Below are 23,834 nucleotides of genomic sequence, written 5' to 3'. Positions count from 1 at the left end.
TCAACTTCATTAATGTTAACATGATTTAAACACTTGATATAATTATGATAAATTATAATAAAAATAATCAGTCAATGGTTCTACCCTCTCGATCCAGGTGAGGCAGTACGGGGAGCCAGGAGATCCCGGTCCAGCTGGACCACCGGGGCCCCCCGGCCCTCCAGGACCGGCCTCCGCAGACGGGGAGCCAGGACCACGGGGGCCACAAGGGCCACAGGGACCTGCAGGTCCAGCTGGAGCACCAGGCAGAGACGGACAGCCCGTGAGTTTTTAACACATTTATTAATCTTTGTCTGTTTTTTATATTTCGGAAAAAAAAATACTGATCGTTTTTTTTCCTTTTAGGGAAACCATGGTGAACCTGGTTTACAGGTTAGTGGGTTTTTTTTCCAGTTCTGCAGATTCTCCTGTCATTTAGGAATGTGGGATAAAATAATATCTGTGTGTGTGTGCTACATGGCGTGGCTTTATCTCCACTTTATTGCCCGGATTTTTTTTTGGGATTTTTTTTCCACAGGGAAAACCTGGAGTTCCAGGATTCCCAGGGCTCCAGGGCGAGCCAGGACTTAAGGGAGAAAAGGTAAAAATAAAATAACCCTACCATATTATTACTGTATATTCTGACATAGGAGAGCGTCTCTTATGTCAGAATATACAGTAAGAATAATAATAAGAATAATAATATTAACTGGTTCATACATACATCTCTTATCATGTCTTCCTCAGGGTGATCCAGGTTTTGGATTACCTGGTCCTCCAGGACCTCCTGGACTTCCAGGTGGACTTGGCAAGTCTGCGATTTTCATGGTAGGTCATTGTTAATAACTTTTGAAATCAGAAATTATGTTAAAAAAAACAACATAATTCTGGTTGTTTTTCTGCTTTAAAGTGTGAAATATTAAAGAGAATAATAATCACTATTATTACTTAGGCTATAGCTGCTGTTTTGTTGTCTGCTTGTTAGCAGAATGACGTTTTTTCTTAGCTTAATAGAGGTTAATGCTGGAGCTGAAGTAAATTTTTCCCTGAGACATTTCACCTTGGTTACATCTAGTTTGTAATTAAAGAGTTTACAAACTGCAGCGTAAAGTGTCTTTATCTCTTACATCTGCCACTTGGTGTTTTCGTTTGTGCCAAAGTGAATAAATTCACTGATAAACTGGATGTAGTTCGGTATAAAAAAAGACATTTACTACAGATTTGTTGTTTACACTGCCTTATTCATGCATAAGATGCATATAAATGATAATAATCACTAAGAAATTGACTAATCATTGTGTAAAAATTATAAAAATCTGCCTGGATTATGACTTCTTTGATTATTTTCCATAATTGATTAATCGGGTCATTGTTTTGTTCCATAAAATGTCAGAAAATGTTTAAAAATGTTGATCAGTGTTTGTCAAACCTGGAAATTATGTCTTGTTGTTGTCCACAAACCGAAATGATTCACTTTTAATGATATATTTGTTTTATGGAGCCAAAAAATGAAGAAAATATTCACATTTAAGAAGCTGAAAGCTGTAAATGTGATGTGTTTTAAGTGACTTGTTTGTGGGTTTTCATTAGGAGGGCTCAGGATTTGATGACTTTGACACTGACGCAGAGTTAATGAGGGTGAGTCTCATTATTGTACAGATACAAACACAGAATCCACTGTTGTAAATAGTATAAAACTAATATTTAAAAAAAATATTTTATACTGTTTACAATAGTAGCAATGAAGTTGTGATCATCCACTTCTGGATAATTTAATTCATCTTGTTGTCATGTTTCTTTAGGGGCCTCCGGGGCCTCCTGGACAACCAGGAAAACCAGGGCCCCCTGGAACCTCGTCTTCTGGAGACCTCATTCCCGGACCACCTGGGGCTCCCGGCAAAGACGGGGAACATGGACCGATGGGAGAACCTGGACTCCCCGTAAGCTCCTCTCACTTTAATCAAAAAGTTTTCTTTCTGCAGCTTTTCACGTTCATCTTTGACATGAAATGAAATCCCGAGGCTTTTCTGATCTTCAGAAGAACTGCTTCTGTTTCCAGGTGATTGAGGAGTGGTTTAGTGGCTCTGGTTCTGGTTCTGGTTCAGGGTCTGGTCAGGTATTAACAGTTGGCCCCAGGACACTGAAGGGGGCCGGAAAGACAGTATTTCCCCCAACTTTATTTAGAAGTCATGTTCATGCACCTGCTCTCCTGTTGCTGTTTGCTTCCTGTCACTGTGGAGCAGCTCAGTCCGAGGATTTCAGGTCTTTTATTTTGTAGGATAACAAATCCTGCTCTACAAAAAATATGCCACCAAAATCTTATGCCTTTCTGTCCAAACTATTTATCTGGTTTGACTGAGAGGAAATAAAGTGTTGTTACAAAAACATGCTGTTATCTTACGTAAACATATTATTAAAGGATACACATCTTTAAAGGTAAAAGAAAAAAGAACAATAATCCCAAATAAAATCATTAGGAATCATGTGGGATGGAGTTATGACAATGTTTTCCCCCCTAATAATGATTATTCTAATATTGAATATTTACCTTCAACTTTTTTTTGTCCTTTAATTTCATAGACATCATTTCACACACAAACAAATATTTTAAACTTTGACTCTGGCCTTGTTCTTTGTCTACAGTAGACAATAAACTGATCCTTAAATTATCAACAGTAAGTAAAATGAAAGCTTCATTGCCAAACTGAAACTTAAACCTTTTGGGAATCACTGATCTGGTCGACAGAGAAAAGCAAACTGCACTTTTTTTTGGGGGGCAGCAGTGACTGAAAGAGACTGAAAGAGCTTCAGAACATGACGTGGTTTCAGCCGCAGCATCAGTTGAGGGGAAATGTGTCTTTTTGTCTTTAAATTAACCACCAGGCTTTGTTTCTTACTAACTGTGTGAATGCACGACTGCTCACAGGGTTTTCACTGCACTTTACTGACTGTAAAAGCACAACTCATGCAACTAAAATGCACTGTAATATTGTAAATATGTTGTTTTCTTGCAGGGAGTCGATGGCAGAGATGGAGATCCAGGTCCCACTGGGGCCAAGGGAGACAAGGTGAAGTCATGAATCAGTAGTTTTCTTAAAAACAAAGAAAAAAAAGAGATAAAATGAGTTAAAAAAAAGAAAGTATTAAAGTGACTCTTAGTATTTTGAAAATATGGCACTTTCTGTCAAATTTGACTCAATAGTGTCAGACATCAGTGTAAAAAAGTTAAAATCCTACATTTCACTTTAGTTTTAAAAAAAAAATAAAAAAAAATGTACGTCTTGCATGATATCATCATTATATGACCCTGCACTTCTCATTCCTACTTGTTAAAACTGTCCTTATGGAATATTGAATACATGCATTGACTTGCTGCGTAAATAAAATAAAAAATAATCTTAAAATGTCCTTAAACCACTGTTAGGAAAACAAAGAAATCTTGTGTATTTCTGTTCAAACAAAAGCCTTGTCTGTTTTATTAAACACAGTACAGCTGTAATCCTCACAACTTTAAAAATAATATTAATTATAGTAAAAAATCTATTTCTTCTTATATGTCTGTGTAACTGAACACCTAAAGCCGTAATGTGGCTCCTGTTTGTAATTTCCCCTGAGCAGAGCGGTTAGTGATTTGTTAACGAAAACAATTACTCGTCGTCTTAATAACCCGCCGATCTCGGGGGCTCTTAATGAGGCTGGTCATGTGACCTCCCATGTGACTTTGTGTGGAACGAGTCTGGACTTTTGCTGCTTTTTGTTTCCCAGTCGTCGTCACTGACGTTAACGTTGTTGTTGATTTTTCTGACAGGGAGCTGACGGTGTCAGCGGTCAACCAGGACCAAAGGTAAGATCTGATAAGTTCACTCCACTACTTTTCCTACTAACTATCTTTGAGAAGAAGAAGAGTTGGTATTATGGTCTGTATTTATATAGAGATTTTCTTGACTTGATGGCAGTTTTCACCCATTCACACACTGCAACATGGGCTTAAGTGTCTGTGCTCAAGGACACATTATTGACTAGCAGAGCCAGGAATTTAACCCACAACCTTGCAGTTGAAAGACAACTCGCCCTACCACTGAGCCACCATGGCTCAGTCCTACTACCTTTGATCCTGAAGTACAGTAAATGTCATATAATTTGAGACTTTTACTTAAGTAAAATTATCAAAAAAAAGTGACTTCATCTTCATCCAAAGTTATTTTCTGGTAACTAAACATACTTGTTGATACCGGCCTTTGTGTTTATAACAATAACAAAAATCATCTTTTAAATGCATTATCAGGGAGATCAGGGTCGTCCAGGTTTCCCGGGTCTTCCAGGCGCTGATGGTGCAGAGGGACAGCCGGGGCCCCGGGGTCCACCGGGCCCCCCCGGACCTCCAGGACGAGGCTTCACAATGGATTTTGAGGTACTCATCTTTTTTGTTCTATTCATATATTAATTGTTTTATACAGAAAAATTGATTGGTCTAATCTGAGAAAAGAAAATGGCTGACAATAGATCATAAATTACACCTAAATTAATTATGGTCCTTCAAAATAAGGTTAAATGAAGAAAACTTGCTTACTATAGGTTGTATTATTATTGTTATCATTATTATTATTATCATTATAAAAGATCTATTAGTATGTTATTGATTACCGTAAATTTCGGCCTATTGAGCGCACCTGACTACAAGCCGCACCAGCTCAATTTTAAAAGAAAATAAATTTTGCACATATATAGGCCACACTTGAATATAAGCCGCAGGTTTTCATGTTGTAACCAGTAGCGGCGTCAGGATTCAATCTCTTATCAAAGGAGTTTGTTAATGAATGCATCAACTTTATGAATGGCGAGTGAGTGCGCGTGACTAGCACTGAATGATGCGTCCACGGACAAAAGTGGGCCCACCTGTAACGCCGCATATGCTTGTAACATGAGATATTTACATAGAAAGACGCTAAACAGAGGTTTTTCGTAATTTAAACACAGGGTGAACATGCCTGCATGTTTAGAAAATAAAACACGACAGTAACACGCCTGGTTAGAAAAGAAAACACTTTAGCCTACCAGAAAAGTAATTGGTCGCTATCTTCATCTTCTTCTTGCGCACTAAAGCCACTGAAGTCTTGATCTTCAGCACATAATCTTTCCCCACGTCTGTCTCACTTTTGTGTCTACTGCTAGAGAGTGCCTCCCGGTGGCCGTTAGCCAGTAAAAATCTATAAATTAGCCGCACCGTTGTATAGGCCGCAGGGTTCAAAGCGTGGGAAAAAAGTAGCAGCTTATAGGCCAAAATTTACGGTATATTATATTTTCTCGGTGTACTGCAAATTATTATTATTACTTTACGGTAGTGTAGTGGTTAGCACTCTCGCCTTGCAGCGAGAAGACCCGGGTTCGAGCCCCGGTTGGAACAAGGGCCTTTCTGCATGGAGTTTGCATGTATTTGCATGTATGCAGGATAAAGCGGTAAGATGATGACTGACTGACTTTACCTGTTTCTGCAGGACTTGGAAGGATCTGCAATGTCCGGTGGTTTTGAAGGTCCACTCTCCACAGGACCACAGGTACATAGTGTGCTACCATGATGACAATTCTGTCTATTTTTTTTTTATCATTATTATTATTATTATTTCATCAATGTTGCCCAGTCATGTTGCACTGGTGAAAAATGATTTATCAGGTTGTTATACCATTATTTTTCCACAGGGTCCTCCAGGAGTTCCAGGACTGAAGGTAAGGTTTGTGTTTGTGTGTGAAAATGTATAATTAGTTACAATAGTACAAAACATCAATGTAAATGTACCATTTTATTTTCACTTCTTTGTGGACACCATTAATATAAATGGATAAACAACTTGGGCTCCAACATAGAGCCCTGTGGGACTCTGAGCCTGAGGGTGTCCTTTAACATGAGCTTCCAAGCTCAGGCTTCTTCTCTTCCTGTTTGTAAATCTCTTAAAAAAAAGCTAATTTATTTTCATTAGTGTTCACTAAAACGTGAGTTGATTTTTATTCATTAATTTTGTGGATGGTTTTCACGTTTACTATGAAACGTACAGATTTAGATTGTACAGCTCTTGGGTGCAACTCTGTTGTTTTATTAAATGTGCTTGACGTCATTCAGCTGTACAAATTTAATATCTGTTTCATATCAGTTGAATACATGTATACGGTTAATGTATTTGAGCGTCTTCAATCTCTTTTAAATTACATTCTTTTCTTCTTGTAGGGTAAAGACGGTGTCGATGGTTCTCCGGGGAAGCCGGGTGAAAAGGTGAGTGTGCTGTTTGCTTCGTCATCCTGATGTTTTGTTCTCTAAGGTCGTGTCTCTGCCATAATCAAAGCATTTTTTCGGTCTTCATATCAGAGTGAACAGCTGCTAAGTGACGACTCGTAAAATATCACATTTTTTTTAGTGAATGTTCAGGACCTACCTGCCAGCTTGTGTGATTTGTTTACATGAGGCAAAAGTATAACATATAGCAAGTGGTCGTGCATCATGACCGATGTTCCCTCATTTCTCCTGCAGGGGGAGGCAGGTATGATTGGGCGGCCAGGCTTTCCAGGACTGGACGGACTACAAGGAGCAGAGGTCAGAACCTTTGGGTTTAGAATTAGTTGAATTTCCGCCCACACCGATTTAGTGATAGTGGATTAAACTTAATATGCATTTTACTTATCCTGTCCCAGTATTTGAACCAGCGACCCTCCGGTTACAAGCCCAAATTGTTCTTCCACTTGGCCATGGGCTGCCATAGTTGACTTGGACATGAAACTTTGATACAAATAATTTATGCACAAATTGAAACGCGTCTCACTTGTGTTTTTATCCAAATAACTGCTGACAGTTATGAAGGATGTATGAAATATGTGATAAATCAGGGATTATTATTATTATTATTCAAAATGAAATGTTTATAAAATATGAGGCAGGAAAATGGAAAGTTTTATCTGAAAGGATTTTTACACAATTAAGTTTTTTGTGACCAAATCCAAACAGCAAAGATAGAACTGACAAAATGTCCAAATTGGGACAGATTATCATGCATCTGCACATTTAACAAGCAAGCATAACACTAAACAGAAAAATAACTGGATAATTAACTTCAAATCTTTATATTTTCTTATCTGCAGGGACCAAAAGGGGACAAAGGTGAACCAGGAAAACAGGTAACACCTCCGAGTAGGGCATTATATGAAGTGGTCAGACTAAGAAATACACATGCACTTCTGACTCTGAGTGTTAATTGTGTCTTTCAGGGCGAGAAGGGACGGGACGCAGTTGGTCTTCCCGGACCGCCTGGTCCACCGGGACCTGTCATCAACCTCCAGAAGGTAAGCGGCATCAGACCTGGACCCTGCCAGGTTCACTCCAACAGAATTGGAACATGGTTGTTTCCTAAAACACGGAGCCTTTAATTACATGTTGTAATCACACGTACCTGCATTTTCACACCACACTGACCTTTTTGAGAAACTTTCCAGAGTGATGAAGTTTGTCAAATCTCTCCATCTGTCTCCCCCTCTTTTTTTTTTTTTTTTTTTTAAGCTCCTTCTCAACGATACAGATGGTGCCTACAACTTCTCAGGGATTTTTGAAGCTCAGGGATTTGCTGTGAGTAAAAAAAAAAATACAAAACAAAAAATAAAAATGTCATCATACAAGCAATTATCTGGATGTGTCACGACGGGCAGATGTTTTTGATACTATATTCAGCCGTCAGGTTTTCCTCTTCCTGATGATACATGACACAAATGAGTAAAGACACATTAAAGCTGGTTAAGCCCATCAGCTCCACATGACTGTGTGTGTGTGTTTTTTTGCTTCACGCAGATTGACACATTTTTATGTCATGACTGACAAGGCGGAAGAGTCGCACAGCATGAGTAAAGCAGCACATACGGCAGCGCTACAGTATGTCTGAAAACACCAAGAAATTCAAAGTTTCTACTGCTAAAATAAACCTGGACAATCCACGAGGACTTCTCAATCATATTTTCAAACTCATCGCTTTGGCTTCCCACAATTCTGATTGTGCAAGCACTGTCCGAACAGCCTGCTGCTGCTGTTCCCTTCCCTTCTGCAGCTCCAATTAAGTTCCCCCCGAATACAGTCCAAACATGACAGATGTAATACAACACATAACTTAATAAATTACGACGCCGCCACCTCTTACTCACTGTGTTTGTATAATGTGAGAGTTGTATCCATTCACATTTCACTGATTTGCAGGGAGTACAAGGTCCGAAGGGTGACACTGGGATACCAGGTGTTCATGGACGTCCAGGTCTGAAAGTAAGTGTGGACTGTGATATAAATCAGTGATTTCTCTACATGCCTATTGTTTGTTTGTTAAGTTGTGTGCTTGCTCCTGCAGGGTGAAAAGGGTGAGCCAGGATTGATGTTGTCAGCAGACATGCCCATGCTGTCAGGCCTGACTGGTCCCAAAGGAGTCAAGGTTTTTATCTCCTTCTTATTTGTCCTTTGTCTGTGCTCTTGTTTGACCTGGTTTCAAATCCTAACATACACAGATTCATTAAAAATGAGCCATAATAACTCTGATTTTAAAATGTATTTTCCTCATTAGGGAGATAACGGTGTATCAGGACCCCCTGGCATTCCAGTAAGTATTGACGGCGTGCGACAAAGTTTACTTTACAGGTTTGTTTACGTTAACTGACATCGGCTGTGCATGTTTTTTTCCTTTTCTAACAGGGACCTGTGGGACCTCCAGGACCGAAAGGAGAGTTTGGTTTTCCTGGAAGACCTGTAAGCACCGTTAACTTCCTTATTTATCTCGATCGCTGAAAATGTTTGAAAATACTTTTTCGAAAGTTTGCCGTTTGATAAGTTGCATTAAATTCAATTCAATGCAATTCAATTCAATTCAATTCAATCTTAAATGGAGTTGTGCAACAAACTACCCTATTTCCCAAATGTCCCTGTGGGCAGCGTTAGTGTTTAACTCAATCTAACTTTCCGTATAATTGTTGAGTGTTTTGGATTATGTCTAATGTGTCTATGTAGGGTCGTGCAGGCGAAATGGGACCAAAAGGAGAAAGAGGAGACTCCGCAGGTCTGCAGGTGAGTTTGGTATTAAGAGCTTGTGAAAGTGTAAAGTAACACAAAAATATAAAACCTACAGCTCATAATAACCCACTTTCGACTATTCTTAGGGACCTCCCGGTCCTCCAGGACTGCCAGGCCGTCCAGGAATGTTCAACTGCCCCAAAGGAGTAAGCAAAAACACGCACACACACTTTTTAATACTTTTTAAACATGCTTTGTTTTAAGATTCGATTTTGCAAATGTTTACGGTCTTCTCTCCTCTCGGGTTTCTGAAGACAGTTTTCCCCATTCCTCCCAGACCCCACTGCAAAATGCCTGTAAGTGTTATGTCTACAGTGGTTTTTCACAAAGTAACCAGACACCACTATTTTAATCTTTTAAAAACTTTCCTTTGTAATATGTTTTAATCGGTTTTTGTTAATTAATAAATGGAAAACTTAAATATCACATTTATTTATCAAGTGTTCAGAGTTAAATTTGCTCTGCTCTAGTGTTTTTTTCAGAAGTTATATTAACTGAATAAATGAAGGGCCAGACATTTAATTATAACAATGAAACTTTTACTTTTACTCTTATATGTGCCAGTGTGATGCTTTTAATTTGAAGAGGTAGCAGTAGGAACTGAACTGTCTGCATTTGCACTGACTTAATTTCCCAACATTGTCTTATCTTACATCTTATTTGATCAGTAACTCATCATGTATGAACCATAGGTTAATAAAGCTGCTTTTTACTGATATGTCTGCAAATAAAGCTGATCCTGGGGCCCAGATTTGGGCCAATTCTGATTGAAGTAAACATACCTGTGCAAGTCTGCTGGGTTCAGTGACACGATTGTGTTGATTTTGCTTCCCGAGAGGCACAGTTTAAACTTATGTGGAGCAACCAGCTTCTCTTTGACCCAAGGGAGCAATTTAAGAGGTTACAGTCATGAAAACCTGGTTTAGACTTCCCACTGTTCTCCACATCCGAGTACATGAGCTTGAGAGGATCTGACTGAAAAATCCTCGTAAAAAAGAAGCCTCGAGGCTGTAATCACTGCCAACGGAGATCTAAGTCTGATACTTGGGACCTTTCAGTTGTTCCTTTTTTTTAATAAAGAACAGAAAGATTTTTTGTAACACAAAGAGGAAGTAAAGGTGTCTGACTGCTTTGTGAAAATCCCCGTACACAACTGTATATTGTTATGACAGCATGGCCTAATAAAATGTTTCATGACAGCATGTGTTGGAGGACTTTATAATTATTATTTTTTTTAATCCCATTGATTTCTAAAGATGGATAAAGTCAGCATTCAGCTGTTTTATTTTCCCTCCAACACGAGCTGTGTGAAAGTCATCCTCCAGACGGACCAGTTAATCGGACCCCACTTCAGTTTCCTTTCATTTCCCTTCCACACTAACGACTAACCCCTTCATTTCTCAGATGAACGTGACTAAAACCCTAGTTTCCCAGTGATTCCACCGTGTTTCTTTTTTACACATCTTCCCTCTGACTTGCATGTTGTTCCGTGTCATCACTAACGTCCTATCATAACTCAGATGTGCTCGAGGACCCCGCCGTCATATTCCTGCACCCTTCACGTCCAGTCTGGAAAGGTGAAGGCTCGGTGCCACAAACCGAACGAGGTAGCACTAAAATCACAACCCGCATGTTGGACTAATCACCGTTACTCGCATGTCATGTCAATATACGACTCTGGTTTTTCATTCATCAATCACTTACGTTCATGTTTGTACCACGTTTCTTTTTGGTTCAGCTTAATCCCAATGGAACCATTGCAGCTGGTAGGTTGGATACTTAAAATGCATCTTTGTACCCACCCAAAAAAAAGTGACTTAATGCTAATGTTTCTGTCTCTAAGGTAACTGTCAGACGGGACCGAAAGGAGAAAAAGGAGACCGGGGCCTTCCCGGCTTACCTGCTCCACCACGTGAGTCCACACTTGGAGTTTGTTACGTTCGCATTAATCACCACGTTGTTCAAATCCAATCAGTTTCTGATCACATTTGACGCCTCACATTCGTAACTACTTGGAAGTGTTTTGTTGACCTAGGGCGATAGGACAGTCGGCCAGTCCATCACAGGGTCACATAGAGACAGAGGCATCCACTCTCTCACACCTATGGTAAATTTAGAGCCTCCAAAGGCATGAGTGTTATGCAATTAGCGGGTGAGATTTAGGTTCAGTCCAGTTTCACCCCACACTTGAACTGACTATCAGCTCTCTGTGTCCACACAGGCCCTGAAAACAATCACATCAACGGCTAAAAAAACAACAATTACAAGTCACTTCAGCTTGGTTTTCTAAACGTAGCCTAAACATGCTGCCATGTAATGGATCGAATGGATGATTTTGAATAAAACATTTTAAATTGCACCTCATATTTGATCACTTTGCTTTTTAAAAAAAATCTTGTATAATAACTCATTCCTCGCTTTTTCTTCCTGTGTTGTCTCTTCTGTAGATCCATACTTAACCAGAGGATCAATGGTGAGTGTCAAATTAAACCGATTATATGTGAAATATGTAAAAAAAACTTTAGTGTTACTGAAATTCAAAGAGGTAGAAAGTGAATATGTGTCTGCAATGTGTATGAGAAGAATTTGAAGACAATGGACAGAGAAGCAAAACTAAAAGCTAAAAGTAAAATTAACCGACGATCCTCCTCTTCCTTTCTGCTTTGGAGAATTTGCAGTGTGCAACATGAAAAAATAAAAGTTCCAAAATTTGGATGAAATTATTATAATATGGCAGAATGTGAAGCTCGACTGAAGCCGACCATGTTCTATAGTTTTTAAAGTTGCCCTCAATGGAGCAACTTCATCAATAAATGTTTATATACCATAAAGCTGTAGTTATGTCTGTGTGACCCAGGGCACCAAAGGGGAAAAGGGAAGCAAGGGGGAGGCCGGTTTGCAAGGGCCACCAGGGATCCCGGGGAGACCAGGACCAGTGGTGAGTCTTCCGTGAGATGATTTCCTCTCTCTAATAATGATTTGACGATAAAAATGTCATCCTGAAATGTTTCAGGGTCCCAAAGGAGACTCGAGGCTCGGTCCTCCAGGCAGACCTGGGCAGCCAGGCCCACCGGGCACCCCAGGTTATGGGAGACCAGGCGTCATGGGTCATCCTGGGCCACCAGGGCCTCCCGGACCACCCTCACCTTACGGTTCAGGTATAACAAATCAGTTTCATTTCATTTTGTGTGTCGATGACTTCACCGTTCAGATTGCATGAAAGATGTTTTACATTATTTTTTTTGTAACGGCAGCTCTGACCATCGCGGGCCCTCCAGGACCTCCTGGTCCACCTGGACCTCCTGGATCTTCAGGCGACTCAGCATCTGTAAGTTCTAAGTTAGCTGATCATTTCTCAATGATGTCTTGCAAAATTTAACTGGACTCCTCTTTTGTTTGTCTGTTTGTTTGTCAGTTGAAAACATTTCCCACCCGTGACGGTATGATGCAGCACACGGTCCGGGACGCAGAGGGAACACTGGCGTACGTCATGGAAACGGGAAGTCTCTTCCTCAAGGTTTCCCAGGGATGGAAGGAGATCCAGGTAAAGATGTTGCACAACACATTACCCTGCAGAACAAAATATTATTAAAACGTGTCTCTCCAGGCGAAGAAACCTCATTTTAACCCACTGACTGAATGACTGCTGGTTACTGGAAATGAAAACAATTTCACAGTCTTGATTTTTTTGTGCTTTGTGGTCACAGCTCGGCAGTCTGATCTACCTCTCCAGTAACATCATACCACAAGACGAGGTACTTGTTTATTTTTATGGCTCTTGATTCACTAACAAAAAAAAAACAATAGCTGTATAGATGTCTACTTATTGACGACCTGTTTTAAAACTTTCACGTAGCCTCGAGTTGCATATCAAATCAGAGGAGACACGATGGAAAGAGTGACTTCGGTTAAAGAGAGGGTGAGTTGAAAAACACGTTATTTAGTTTGTGGTGACTCAAGGTCAACATAATCGCTAACATTAAAATGTTACTTCTTCTCCCTCCAGCTCAACCTGGTGGCTTTGAACCAGCCCCACTCGGGCGACATGATGGGGCTCGACATGGCTGATCGCATGTGCTACGAGCAGGCCAAGGCGATGGGTTTGGCGCCCAACTACCGTGCCTTCGTTTCCTCCCACAGGCAGGACCTGGTCCACGTGGTCTCCCATGGTTTCCGCGACGTGCTGCCAGTGACCAACCTCAGGGTGAGAACATCAGCAACAGTAAAAATGAAGATTTGCATCGTGCTGTTAGGAAGAGACGAGCTCTGGCAACAGTGTGACTAAAGAACATGTGAACCTTCCAGTCTATTACAGAGATCTGCTGAAATAAAACACTGAACAGGGTTTCCCTCAAGAACTACATCCTGAGTTTTCGGAGCCAAAAAATCTTCCCAGCTCTTCCATTTAGTTCCCGTCTCCCGTTCTCTACCTAGTATTTTTTTGACGGTCAAAGTGAGCCCAACAATGGCGGACACACGGGACGTCGTATCTCGATCACTTTAGCAACATTAGCAACTCTTGCTACAGTCAAATACAGCCAGACTAACCAGACTCACCCGCTGTCGAGCATTAAAGTGTCAAGAATGTGTGAGGTGACTATTAGATGCTGGGATTTCTGGTTGTATCTCACTCTTGTTTCATCTTCTCTCAGGGAGATGTGATGTTCAGGAACTGGCGGTCGATCTTCAACGGAGACGGTGGACCGATTAATGCCAGGATACCTATCTACTCCTTCGATGGCCGAGATGTTTTAGCCGACCCCTTCTGGTCAGTCATCGTGGTCGTCTGAGTATTTTGTGGTCTGAGTATGCGTGTGTCTCTCACACTTGTGTCCTCCTGTCCTCTCTTGTCTGGCAGGCCTCAGAAGAGCATCTGGCACGGCTCCACCGGCAGGGGTCTGCGGGTGGTGGACAAACACTGTGAGACGTGGCGGACGGATCACGTGTCCGTCATGGGCCAGTCGTCCAGCCTGACCTCGGGTCTGCTCGTGGGCCAGCAGACGCGGAGCTGCTCCAACGAGTTCATCGTCCTCTGCGTCGAGACCCACAAATCCCCCTAAGTTCTTTCCTACCTTTCACCACTCGTCGGCCACCTTAGACCTTACCTTGTCAAACACTCTGGGAATAGCTGTGTCTTTTCCTCGTCATTTCCAGCATGTCGTTGGTGCTTTGTGCAGCGTTGTTGTGGTTTTGAAAACACAGATTTTAAAGGTCCAGTGTGTGAGAAGTAGTGGTGAAAATCCAGATTGCAACAAGCGGAGGACCTTTCCCTTCATTTGGTTTGTAGAATATTACATTTCTACTCAATAAACCCACGTAAATATTACACACTGGACCTTTCGACTCCTTTCCATTATGCACAGAAGGTGTCATTGTGTCATTCAGATTTTTTTACTGTATTCTTTCTAAATGAGGATCTCTAAGCCAACATTTTCGAGATGGTAGCTTTCTGTCCTGAGCCTCTCCTATGAGATGAGCGTGAACAGACGGACAGATAGATATGATCCGAGGGAAACGCCCCCACTTCCTCATTCTCCTCCTCTGAAATGCACCGCTCATGTCGACAGGCGTTTGTTGTCCGATCTCTTTCCGCTACTTTTGCCCCTTTTTCATTGCGGGCTGAGAGTTTATCGCATTCACGTCAGAAACAGTTGATATTTTTGCCTTAAATATAATGACTATTAGACATTTTCCCACAAACAATATATAGAGAACAGCCAATAGAAGACTAAAGAGAGCCTTGAGGTGTGGAAGTGTTGGAAAAATCTCACCCACCCCAGCTTTTAGGCAGGAACAGCAGCAAAGATCTAATCTGGGAGAATAATCTCACATTTTCTAATCAAACAAATGCTATATATAGATATAGATATATACATATATATATATATATATATATAGAGAGAGATATAGATATATACATATATATATATATACACAGTAGAGCTTCAAGGCAGTAGTGCATGTGGTAATTATTTATTAATAAAGTGGACTCGCGACGAGAATCAAAACCACACAAAATGGCTGCACACGGTCGCCTCAGGTGTGCTGAGGATGAGGCGTCTCTCTTTTTGTTTTTTTTTTACTTTAAAATTGTCTTTTTATTCTTCAAAAGACTGAAACATGGAGACACCGAGGACACACAAACACACTCATCCTGAAATAATATATGGCAGTTGTTTTTTGACTGTTTTGTTTAGCGAAAGCATCAAAGGCTACACTTTTATCGTTGTGTTTGTTTTACAGGTTGTAAAATGAAAAGAATGTGTTGAAGTCACTGCAATGCAATTCAGGAGACGTTGACTCCGTGTTTTGTTTTTTTCCCACAAAGCCTGGATAGATTTTCACAAACTTCCAGTGTTTTCCACCAAAGTCATTTTTCTTGCACTGTACTTCAATCTTGTTCCCGATTTTCATTGTTGACCTCTGTGATCTCACTTTTTTTTAAAAAACATTTAATAGCAGCTCTATCTCTCTCTTAATTATGCTATTTAATTTAAAAATCCAGTGATTTATTTATGCCGTCACAGCACATAACAAGAAATCAAAAATGATTCAATACAAGAATGTAATTTATCGTTCGTAGTTTTTGGTTTTTCCTCCTCCTCACTTATTTGCCTTTCCTTCTTTTTCCGCATAGATTTATAAGTTTACAACTCTTCAAGAAAATGTTAAAAAAACAGCAAAACATTATTTCCAAGACACATGATTTCCATGGGCAAAAGTGAGAGCACATGTTTTTGTATAAATGTTGGTGCTTTGTTGAATAAAAAGTTGTTTTCTTAACACCGAATGTTCACTCGCCATGTGTCGGAAAGATTTCACGCGTCTCTGTACTCGTTTGTAATGTAAGATTTATTACTTTTTTATGTTTTCACTCACGAGAACACTGTCAACAGTGGTGGAACCTATTGTCTTCAGTTGTCTACTTCACATAATTATTATATCCGTAGTAACGTTGCTATAGTTATGTCTGTGTGACCCAGGGCACCAAAGGGGAAAAGGGAAGCAAGGGGGAGGCCGGTTTGCAAGGGCCACCAGGGATCCCGGGGAGACCAGGACCAGTGGTGAGTCTTCCGTGAGATGATTTCCTCTCTCTAATAATGATTTGACGATAAAAATGTCATCCTGAAATGTTTCAGGGTCCCAAAGGAGACTCGAGGCTCGGTCCTCCAGGCAGACCTGGGCAGCCAGGCCCACCGGGCACCCCAGGTTATGGGAGACCTGGCGTCATGGGTCATCCTGGGCCACCAGGGCCTCCCGTGCATAAAAACTCTTGAAAACTTTGCATGGAGGTCAGGTCTGGAGAATATGCAATATTGGCTAACACTGTCAACAGCGCCGTTAATGACATGTATATGTGTGGTTGTTTGATTACAGGTGTAACATTTGAACAAAAACAACCGCGAGCACTGCTGGGTCAAAGGTTGTGTCAACAGACTCTTCAGTCACATTTTCCATTCCAAAGGTCTTGTTTGCAAACTTTAGTCAGCTTATACTTGAATATGGAGACATTCCATGTACTGTGAACTGTTCATTTGTTGTATTTCTAATTTGACCCCCGTTTCTCTTTATCTAACTTGTCAATCCTCACTGTTTAGGTCCCGTTTGTGTTGTTGATGACGTTGGCGGCTGCCGGCGCTCAGTCTTTCCACTTTGGCGCCTGCCCTCAGCCTTCTGTTCAAGACGACTTCAACATCACAAAGGTAAGAAAAAAAGAAAACACCCATTGGTCTCATTGCTACATCGACTCACCGACAGACAGGTTCATCACCATGTGTTCTGTGTTCTTCTTCAGTATATGGGTACGTGGTATGAAATAGAGAAGCTGCCAGCTGCGTTTGAAAGAGGGAAATGTGTCCAAGCGACATATTCTCTCCTCGGTGACGGGACGGTCAGCGTTCACAATGCAGAGTTGCTGTAAGAATTTTAATGCTATCTATTGCAACATTGTCTTCTGGGTGGAAAGTTGTGGAGACTCAATATTGACAGTCGTGCAGTGTTGAAATGACAATCTTTGAAAACTGGAAGTTGACACAAATGGCGTAATACACTGATAGTAGGAGTGAGTGTGAGTGTGAGAGTGAATGGTTGTTTGTCTCAAGTTGTGTGTGGCCCTGCGATGGACTGGCGAACTGTCCAGGGTGTACCCCGCCTATCGCCCGATGTAGCTGAGATTGGCACAGCACCCCCCGCGACCCTCTGTTGGAGGATAAAGCGGTTAGATGATGACTGACTGACACTTTTGGACAACTTGTTTTCACCAGATAGAGTCTCTCGAATCAAACACGGCCTGGCAGTCGATCTCTGTTTTTCTGGCCGCAAGGCCAGCAAACTCTGGCATAGACTCTTTGCTTTCGGTCTGTCACAGTTAGCTACCCCTGCGAGACGCACAACAAAGGACGAAATTAACGCAAAGTACAGACAAAAGGCTCCATCTTTCTCCTTTTTTGCATAGTGTATAAATGGGCCTTTCCGGCTACCAACGCGGCGGTTCATAGGCATTGTGTCACATGACATCCAGAGCTCTATTGGACTATTAGGGCCTGAGCCACGAATGGCAGGGGCCGAAACAGCTGCTGGCACGAATTTCTGCGAGGAATCTGTTGTCTTCAGTTGTCTACTTCAGATAATTATTATTATATCCGTGGCTTTGCGGCCATTTTTGAGCAGGTTAACGTGCATAAAAACTCTTGAAACTTTGCATGGAGGTCAGGTCTGGAGAATATGCAATAATGGCTTAGTTCCCGGACCCGTGTGTTGCTCAAGGGCTCTATAGTATAGTGTCCCCTTCGGTGAAAACAGAGGCAAAATTGAGTTACACCGAATTTCCCAAAACTTATAAGATGTTATAGACCAAGACGAACAAAAGTGTTGACGGTAACCATGGCCTCAACTCAACACGAAGTTGGTCATTTTGAATTTTTTGTGTCCATTTTAGCGATTTGAATCCTGTGTAAATGAGCGAGATATATCAAAGGCGAAAAGTTTTTGAAATGTTGTGTGGGTTCAAAAGGGAGATCAGGGAACTGCTGCACTCCCCGACTTGCATGGGAGACGCTTGCATGGGGACGCGAGGGCTTTATCAAGCAGTCCTAGTTAGTGAATGTTATTTCTGTGTTTTTCTCCGAGCAGGTCTAATGGGAAGATAAATGCAATTGACGGCGTCGCCAGAGTTAAAGACCCATCTCAACCTGCCATTCTTGGAGTCAGCTTCTTTAAAGGTAGTATGATTACTTTTATTATTGTTATCATTATTGTTATTATTATTATTATTATTGTTATTATTTTTATTATTGTTGTTATTATTATTATTATTATTATTATTACCAGAAAATACAGAATAGTCTGTGTTTGCAGGTGTTCCTGATGCGCCCTACCTGGTGCTCTCCACAGACTACCAGTCGTATGCCCTGGTGTACTCCTGCAACGGCTATTTCGGCGTGTTCCACATCGACTTTGCCTGGATCCTGGCTCGCACTCGGGTGCTCACGGAGGAAATCATCAGCCAGTCGCGTGACAAGTTGGCAGCCGCTGGTGTTGATGTCGACCGTATTACAAGAAGCAACCAGACAGGCTGTGACATCATGACCTAAAGCAGGAGTGATAACATTTAGCAGGTTAAAGTTTTGTGTCAATGTGTTGTGTTATTGAGAAACTTGTATTGTTGTCATGTAATAAATGTGGCTATAGTGCACAGAAAATAAGGTATTAACAGGCCTGTATTTTGAATTTGTGTTTCCATTTTTAAGTGCTTTATTCCATCCTTGGGATGTTATTTTTATTTCCACTGGACTTCAGACTGGATTCACTGGGTGCACACATTTCAGTATTATTGTATTTATTCCTTTATTTGGTAACGTCGTTTGAAATTGGCAAATGTTTTGTTACTATCAAGTGAACATTAGTATGATGGCGTATTAGGGCCAAACTGAAGGGAAAAATGTTTATTTTTTGAGAATAAAGTCGTAATATTACAGTCATATAGGAGAAAAGTTGTAATATATCAAAAATATATACATTTGTGAAGTCCACTTCTCCAGAGATGAAAGAAAATGGAATGACGATTCGAAGTGACGTACACTTTTACTCTGAAGGTATTCACGGAAAGTTCAAATGTTTAACCGGTAATGCAATAGAGCTCGCCAGACCACGTGACCAAAACGCAATGCATTCTGGGGGGTAAAGGCAAAATACCGGTAGTCCCAAGTAGTTTGTCATTACGTCACGTTGGCAGAGCTTCCGGGTAAAGTCAGAGCTAGCAGTGCTAACAACATGATTGCGCTCGTGATTTTCGTTTCCTTTTTGGGTTTTCCGTTAACTTCGTCAGTCCCAAACCCGAGGGACGACAGGCCCATCATCGGTAACATAATGAATAACCCTAACCCTGTCATGGACAGACCCTCTGTTGTCTGCAGGAAGTGTTGAAACTGCTCTGTTTTGGGTTGTTGTTGTTGTTTAAGGTGTATTAGCTCAAGAAAAGAAAAATTCACCGAAACCCAACCAGAACTCCTACATTGCTGCCTCTTATGTGAAGACCCTGGAGGCAGCAGGAGCAAGGGTTGTTCCTGTCATGTGAGCTATTACTTGACCACGATCATCACTTAAACAACACTGTGTCGAGGCTTGTGTAACACATGTTTGCATTTCTGCAGGATAAACAGGACCCAGGAGGAGTACACAGCCCTCTTCAACTCCATCAATGGGTAACAGTTAAATATGTGGAATAACGCAAGGACAGCAAAGCTATAGATAATAAATAATGACCATGAATTTTCACATTATGTGGAAGTACATTAAAAAGATACCAATAATACTGCTGATGCTATAAATGACTGCAAACTGTCCCATGTTCAGGAGACAAAACAATGAATTTGCACAATGTTTGGCAACTTGAAGCCAACATGTTTAGTTTATTTCCCTGATTTAAAACGATGAACGAACATGCGCTGATGTTATATTTTCCATAAAAAGTGACTTCTCATAGTGAGTAGGTGTAAATTGACACTAAAGGCTTTTTCCAAGGCTACGAGTCGCACATTTGTACATATTTTTGAAGCGATTCCTCTATTATGCATGTATACAAACATGTGTCAGCTTCTTGATTGTAACCTCTCACATCATGTGTGTATGTGTTTGCTTTAGGATCCTTCTCCCCGGTGGAAGCGCCAGCATCTACTCATCAGGCTATCAAAGGGCTGCGAAGGTCTTTTATGAGCTTGCCATCGAGGTACGTTTGGATCTTCTTCTTTTTTTTTTTAAATTACCAAGAAGTTGAAATGAATGTGGATGTTGACATGTGTCTCGTGACACTGCATGTGATGTTTCAGGCGAACAGAAAGGGCGACTATTTTCCCATGTGGGGCACCTGTCTTGGATTTGAGCAGCTGGTGCTTTTAACGAGTGAAAAGGCTTTACTGACGTCGACCAACACACACGGCGTGCCGTTGCCTCTTAACTTCACTGATGGTACGTATGCTCACCCTCTTATGTCCGTCATGATATTGAGGCCGTCTGGATTCGTTTTGATTTTTGTATTTTTGGCTCATCTCCAGATGCCAATGACAGTCGCCTGTTCGGCGGCTTCCCAGCCGATCTCAGGGGGAAACTGGCGTCTGAGCCGCTAACAGTCAACACTCACAAGTGGAGTCTAGCATTGTTGGTGAGTCCCATCCGTCCATCGCGGTTACACAACGCTTTGTTGAATGATTGTTGTGGGAGGGAGTCTGAAGGTGTAGATGCTCTGTTTGCTCTGAAACCTCCTCCCGCACACTGGTGTGAGTGACTTTATGACAAATGATTATTGGGTCCGGTCACTCATCCTGCATTTCATTATATATTCTTAAATAATGTCCTATGGGTAATTATTTCTCTGCAATCAACCCATCCTCTACTAGGGACCTTCCTAGAATGAGCTAGGTCGCCGCCCCACCAGTCTCGCACAAAGGTGGGAATCCTCTAAAATAATTTATAAAAATCATGCACAATTTCAACACATGTGCTACGCGTTGTATGTTCCGTGGCGACTGTGTGTAATCTGCATTCAGATGCAATTTAAGAGCGTTAGCTTCTCTCACTCGTTTACAGCCAGTGCCGGTCAAGTGACGGGCACACACGTCTGTCTCGTAAACTTTTGCTCAGAGTGAGACATGCAGTGCAAAAGATAAGAAAACTTGCATGGCCGAGCGGACGTGGTCTGATGAAACGGAAATGCCTCCGCTCGCTTCTGTGTAAGTTGTGCTTACTTTAGCAGAGCTTGATTGCAGGTTTCATCATGGAAAAAGAAGCACAAACGCCTTTTTCTCTCTGCAAAATAAGCCGTTTCCTTGAAGGAACTTATACCCAACCAGCCGAACGTCGCCATGAAGCAGCAAACTAAAGATAAAGGGAGGGAGGAGTCACACTTGTTCTATGTCCAGGAGCTGGTATAAGAAGAAGGACTGGCCCTCAGACCAGTGCCATGTTTTGTTTGCCTCCTCTTTCAGACGCTGGACACCGAACAAGCCTGGATTCAGACAGATATGAGAGACATTTATCTGAAAGAGGACACATATGGACAATGCCATGCGAACAAAAGAGTGAAAGAGAGACGGCAAAATTAAAATGCTTAAAAATACTTATTTTCCTTTTAAGTGAATCTTTTAAAATAATGGTATCAGACTTGAGAATGGTGCTTTGGCGTGTCCCAGTGGTGATATGCGACAACTGCATATCACCACTGGGCTATGTAACCACATTGTGCTTCTGACTACATCTGCCTGCTGCTGCGATAATAAAAACAGAAATAAACATGTGAACATGTGCGGCGATCGCTCGCAAAAATTCCTCGTTATTCAGGTAACCAATCTCGTTGTAACGAGAAACGGCGCAGATTTTTTTGTTTGTTTTTGTTTGATGCTCCACTTCTGCCGTTTGTACATTTTAATCCAGTCTGTCGTAAACTTTGTCCGTCTTGTTTCAGACGTACGACACAAACGAGGAACTGAAGAAGTTCTACAAAGTTCTCTCCACCAATACAGACGGACAAGTGGAGTTTGTTTCAACGATGGAAGGTAAACGTGACGCGCGGCGAAATAAAGCGTACCATTCAAATGAGCCAACTCTCTTGTTTGTTTTTTTTTACCCCCCCTCCCTCTCTCTGCAGCGTATGATTACCCAATATATGGGACGCAGTGGCATCCAGAAAAAAATGCATTTGAATGGAGGATGGACTTTATTCCACACACCCGTTCAGCGGTCAAGACCACGTTTTACATCGCAGAATTCTTCGTCAACGAAGGTGCAAACATTTGAATAATCTGTAGCTGCATAATATATATATATATAAGAAAATATACACTATATGTATATATGTGTGTATATATACACACACCTGTGTGTGTGTGTGTGTATATATATATATGTGTATATGTATATATACATATATGTGTGTGTGTGTGTGTGTATATATACACATACATACATGTGAGTATTGTTTTGTCTTTTCTCTCCCCCGCTGCAGCCAGGAAGAGCTTCCACTCGTTTGAATCAAAGGACGAGGAGAGGAAAGCGCTAATCTACAACTTTTCTCCCGTTTACGCTGATGACCGGAGTGCCTTTGAGCAAATCTATCTTTTCTGATGCCCTTTTGTGGAGAGCTTTCCGTCTTCACCAAGGTGCCAGGCTACCTCACTGATAATTCCACGTCAAATTTTTGCTGCCATACTTTAATCCCCTTTTTTAATGTGAACGATGGCTCACTCGTCATCAACTTCGCATGGCAGTGGTCACTTTCAGTACTTGACTTAATTTTGTTCCTTTCTCGATTATCAACCAAAGCTCAAAAGATCACAAAGTTAAGCCGCCTGTCCAGGAGAAACAGTGCCACCGTGTAAAAAGCAGCACCGATGTTCAGAACTGTCTTTTGTTTGCGAGCTAAGCACCTGTCGTATTGGGCTGTGAAGAGGATTTTCAGCAATACGGTAGAGAAAAGATATGCTCCAGAAACTGATCTCCCACCCTACCTTTAAATGGCCTGTGTTTACATGGCACATTTCTAGTCCTTGATGACCACTCAAAGCTGCTTTACACTCACACTTTCAGGACACATCCGTGCTCCTGCTGCTAATAGGAGAAAAAGAGATGTGACGGTCAACAGGTTAATACTATGACGGTGTCTGTAAGTAAGTAAATAAATAAATAGATGAATGTATAGGCACCGCAAATGGGCTGTTAACAAAACATCTTCCAACAGGGCTTAGAAAGTTCACTTTCCATTTCAGGACAGCAACTGGAGAACTGGAATGTACTGTCATTGTCATGTTATTTTAAAAATGTTTTTATGCACAAATATGACCAATCATCTCAAATAAATGATTGATACAGAAAACTATGCCTCTGCCTCAATTATTTTATTTGTTGTGTTTGTGGGATTAGTGTGACTTTCCATGACTCTGCAGCTAATGCAATTCTTCCCAAAAATATTTGGGCCCCCCCCCCTTACTGATTTTTTTTATTTTCACACTTAAATGTTTCAGATTATCAAACAACTTTAAAAGATAAAAAGAAAATAGAGAAATCAACAATTGTCCAAATTGAAAAATATATTTCCAAATGGTAGGCATATTAATTGTGGTATACCCCAAGAGTCAATACCAGGACTGATTATTTTCATTTTGTACATGAATGATATTTGCAAAGGATGAAATTTGTGCTTTTTTTTTTGCTGATGATACTAATGCTGTTTGTTCTGGAGAAACCCGAAACGCAAAAAACCCAAAAAGTTCCAACATTCCTT

General features: G+C 41.1%; 3 protein-coding genes and 1 long non-coding RNA gene across 10 annotated transcripts in view; 3 read left to right on the top strand and 1 right to left on the bottom strand.

Annotated features, from left to right (window-relative positions):
* Positions 1–14,931, top strand: part of LOC122768522 (collagen alpha-1(XVIII) chain-like) — a 61,604-nt gene extending 46,673 nt beyond the window's left edge. For all 5 annotated transcript variants that reach the window (XM_044024612.1, XM_044024604.1, XM_044024596.1 and 2 more), the window contains exons 10-44: positions 98–262; positions 346–372; positions 518–580; positions 727–807; positions 1,570–1,617; positions 1,782–1,919; positions 2,994–3,047; positions 3,788–3,823; positions 4,265–4,390; positions 5,475–5,534; positions 5,677–5,703; positions 6,200–6,244; positions 6,500–6,562; positions 7,105–7,140; positions 7,231–7,305; positions 7,520–7,585; positions 8,204–8,266; positions 8,349–8,429; positions 8,559–8,594; positions 8,687–8,740; positions 8,999–9,055; positions 9,148–9,207; positions 9,316–9,357; positions 10,800–10,827; positions 10,905–10,973; positions 11,509–11,534; positions 11,919–11,999; positions 12,075–12,219; positions 12,316–12,389; positions 12,477–12,605; positions 12,769–12,816; positions 12,918–12,980; positions 13,068–13,265; positions 13,714–13,829; positions 13,920–14,931. In XM_044024612.1, the coding sequence (XP_043880547.1) occupies positions 98–262; positions 346–372; positions 518–580; positions 727–807; positions 1,570–1,617; positions 1,782–1,919; positions 2,994–3,047; positions 3,788–3,823; positions 4,265–4,390; positions 5,475–5,534; positions 5,677–5,703; positions 6,200–6,244; positions 6,500–6,562; positions 7,105–7,140; positions 7,231–7,305; positions 7,520–7,585; positions 8,204–8,266; positions 8,349–8,429; positions 8,559–8,594; positions 8,687–8,740; positions 8,999–9,055; positions 9,148–9,207; positions 9,316–9,357; positions 10,800–10,827; positions 10,905–10,973; positions 11,509–11,534; positions 11,919–11,999; positions 12,075–12,219; positions 12,316–12,389; positions 12,477–12,605; positions 12,769–12,816; positions 12,918–12,980; positions 13,068–13,265; positions 13,714–13,829; positions 13,920–14,121 (2,682 nt within the window). In that variant the 3' untranslated portion in view covers positions 14,122–14,931. The remainder of the gene's footprint in view (positions 1–97; positions 263–345; positions 373–517; positions 581–726; positions 808–1,569; positions 1,618–1,781; positions 1,920–2,993; positions 3,048–3,787; positions 3,824–4,264; positions 4,391–5,474; positions 5,535–5,676; positions 5,704–6,199; positions 6,245–6,499; positions 6,563–7,104; positions 7,141–7,230; positions 7,306–7,519; positions 7,586–8,203; positions 8,267–8,348; positions 8,430–8,558; positions 8,595–8,686; positions 8,741–8,998; positions 9,056–9,147; positions 9,208–9,315; positions 9,358–10,799; positions 10,828–10,904; positions 10,974–11,508; positions 11,535–11,918; positions 12,000–12,074; positions 12,220–12,315; positions 12,390–12,476; positions 12,606–12,768; positions 12,817–12,917; positions 12,981–13,067; positions 13,266–13,713; positions 13,830–13,919) is intronic.
* On the bottom strand, positions 7,071–18,542 carry LOC122768576. Of its 2 annotated transcripts, none has more exons than XR_006360321.1 (3): positions 18,439–18,542; positions 7,436–7,583; positions 7,071–7,369 (listed from the first exon to the last, which is right to left on the bottom strand). It is a non-coding gene; the product is annotated as an uncharacterized LOC122768576 (long non-coding RNA). The 2 variants fall into 2 exon arrangements; XR_006360323.1 differs by lacking the exon at positions 18,439–18,542 and adding an exon at positions 8,152–8,257.
* On the top strand, positions 14,980–18,769 carry LOC122768564 (apolipoprotein D-like). 2 transcript variants are annotated; one of them, XM_044024657.1, is made up of 7 exons: positions 14,980–16,125; positions 16,201–16,353; positions 16,439–16,526; positions 16,660–16,764; positions 16,857–16,978; positions 18,194–18,282; positions 18,419–18,769. In XM_044024657.1, the coding sequence occupies exons 4-7, from the start codon at positions 16,678–16,680 to the stop codon at positions 18,652–18,654; spliced, it is 534 nt and encodes a 177-aa protein (XP_043880592.1). In that variant the 5' UTR covers positions 14,980–16,125; positions 16,201–16,353; positions 16,439–16,526; positions 16,660–16,677; the 3' UTR covers positions 18,655–18,769. The 2 variants fall into 2 exon arrangements, with proteins under 2 accessions (XP_043880592.1, XP_043880584.1); XM_044024649.1 differs by lacking the exons at positions 14,980–16,125; positions 16,201–16,353; positions 16,439–16,526 and adding an exon at positions 16,538–16,578.
* A 496-nt stretch (positions 18,770–19,265) lies between these two features.
* Positions 19,266–23,426, top strand: LOC122768554 (gamma-glutamyl hydrolase-like). Its single transcript, XM_044024636.1, has 9 exons — positions 19,266–19,421; positions 19,522–19,633; positions 19,714–19,764; positions 20,204–20,288; positions 20,389–20,527; positions 20,614–20,720; positions 22,020–22,110; positions 22,203–22,337; positions 22,560–23,426. The coding sequence occupies exons 1-9, from the start codon at positions 19,334–19,336 to the stop codon at positions 22,676–22,678; spliced, it is 927 nt and encodes a 308-aa protein (XP_043880571.1). The 5' UTR covers positions 19,266–19,333; the 3' UTR covers positions 22,679–23,426.
* Positions 23,427–23,834: the final 408 nt, after the last annotated feature.

Source organism: Solea senegalensis, linkage group LG1, assembly GCF_019176455.1.
Source record: "Solea senegalensis isolate Sse05_10M linkage group LG1, IFAPA_SoseM_1, whole genome shotgun sequence".
In the NCBI taxonomy this organism is placed as follows: domain Eukaryota; kingdom Metazoa; phylum Chordata; class Actinopteri; order Pleuronectiformes; family Soleidae; genus Solea; species Solea senegalensis.
The sequence above is the reverse complement of the archived record's forward strand: the minus strand, read 5'-3'. Positions and strand labels throughout refer to the sequence as shown.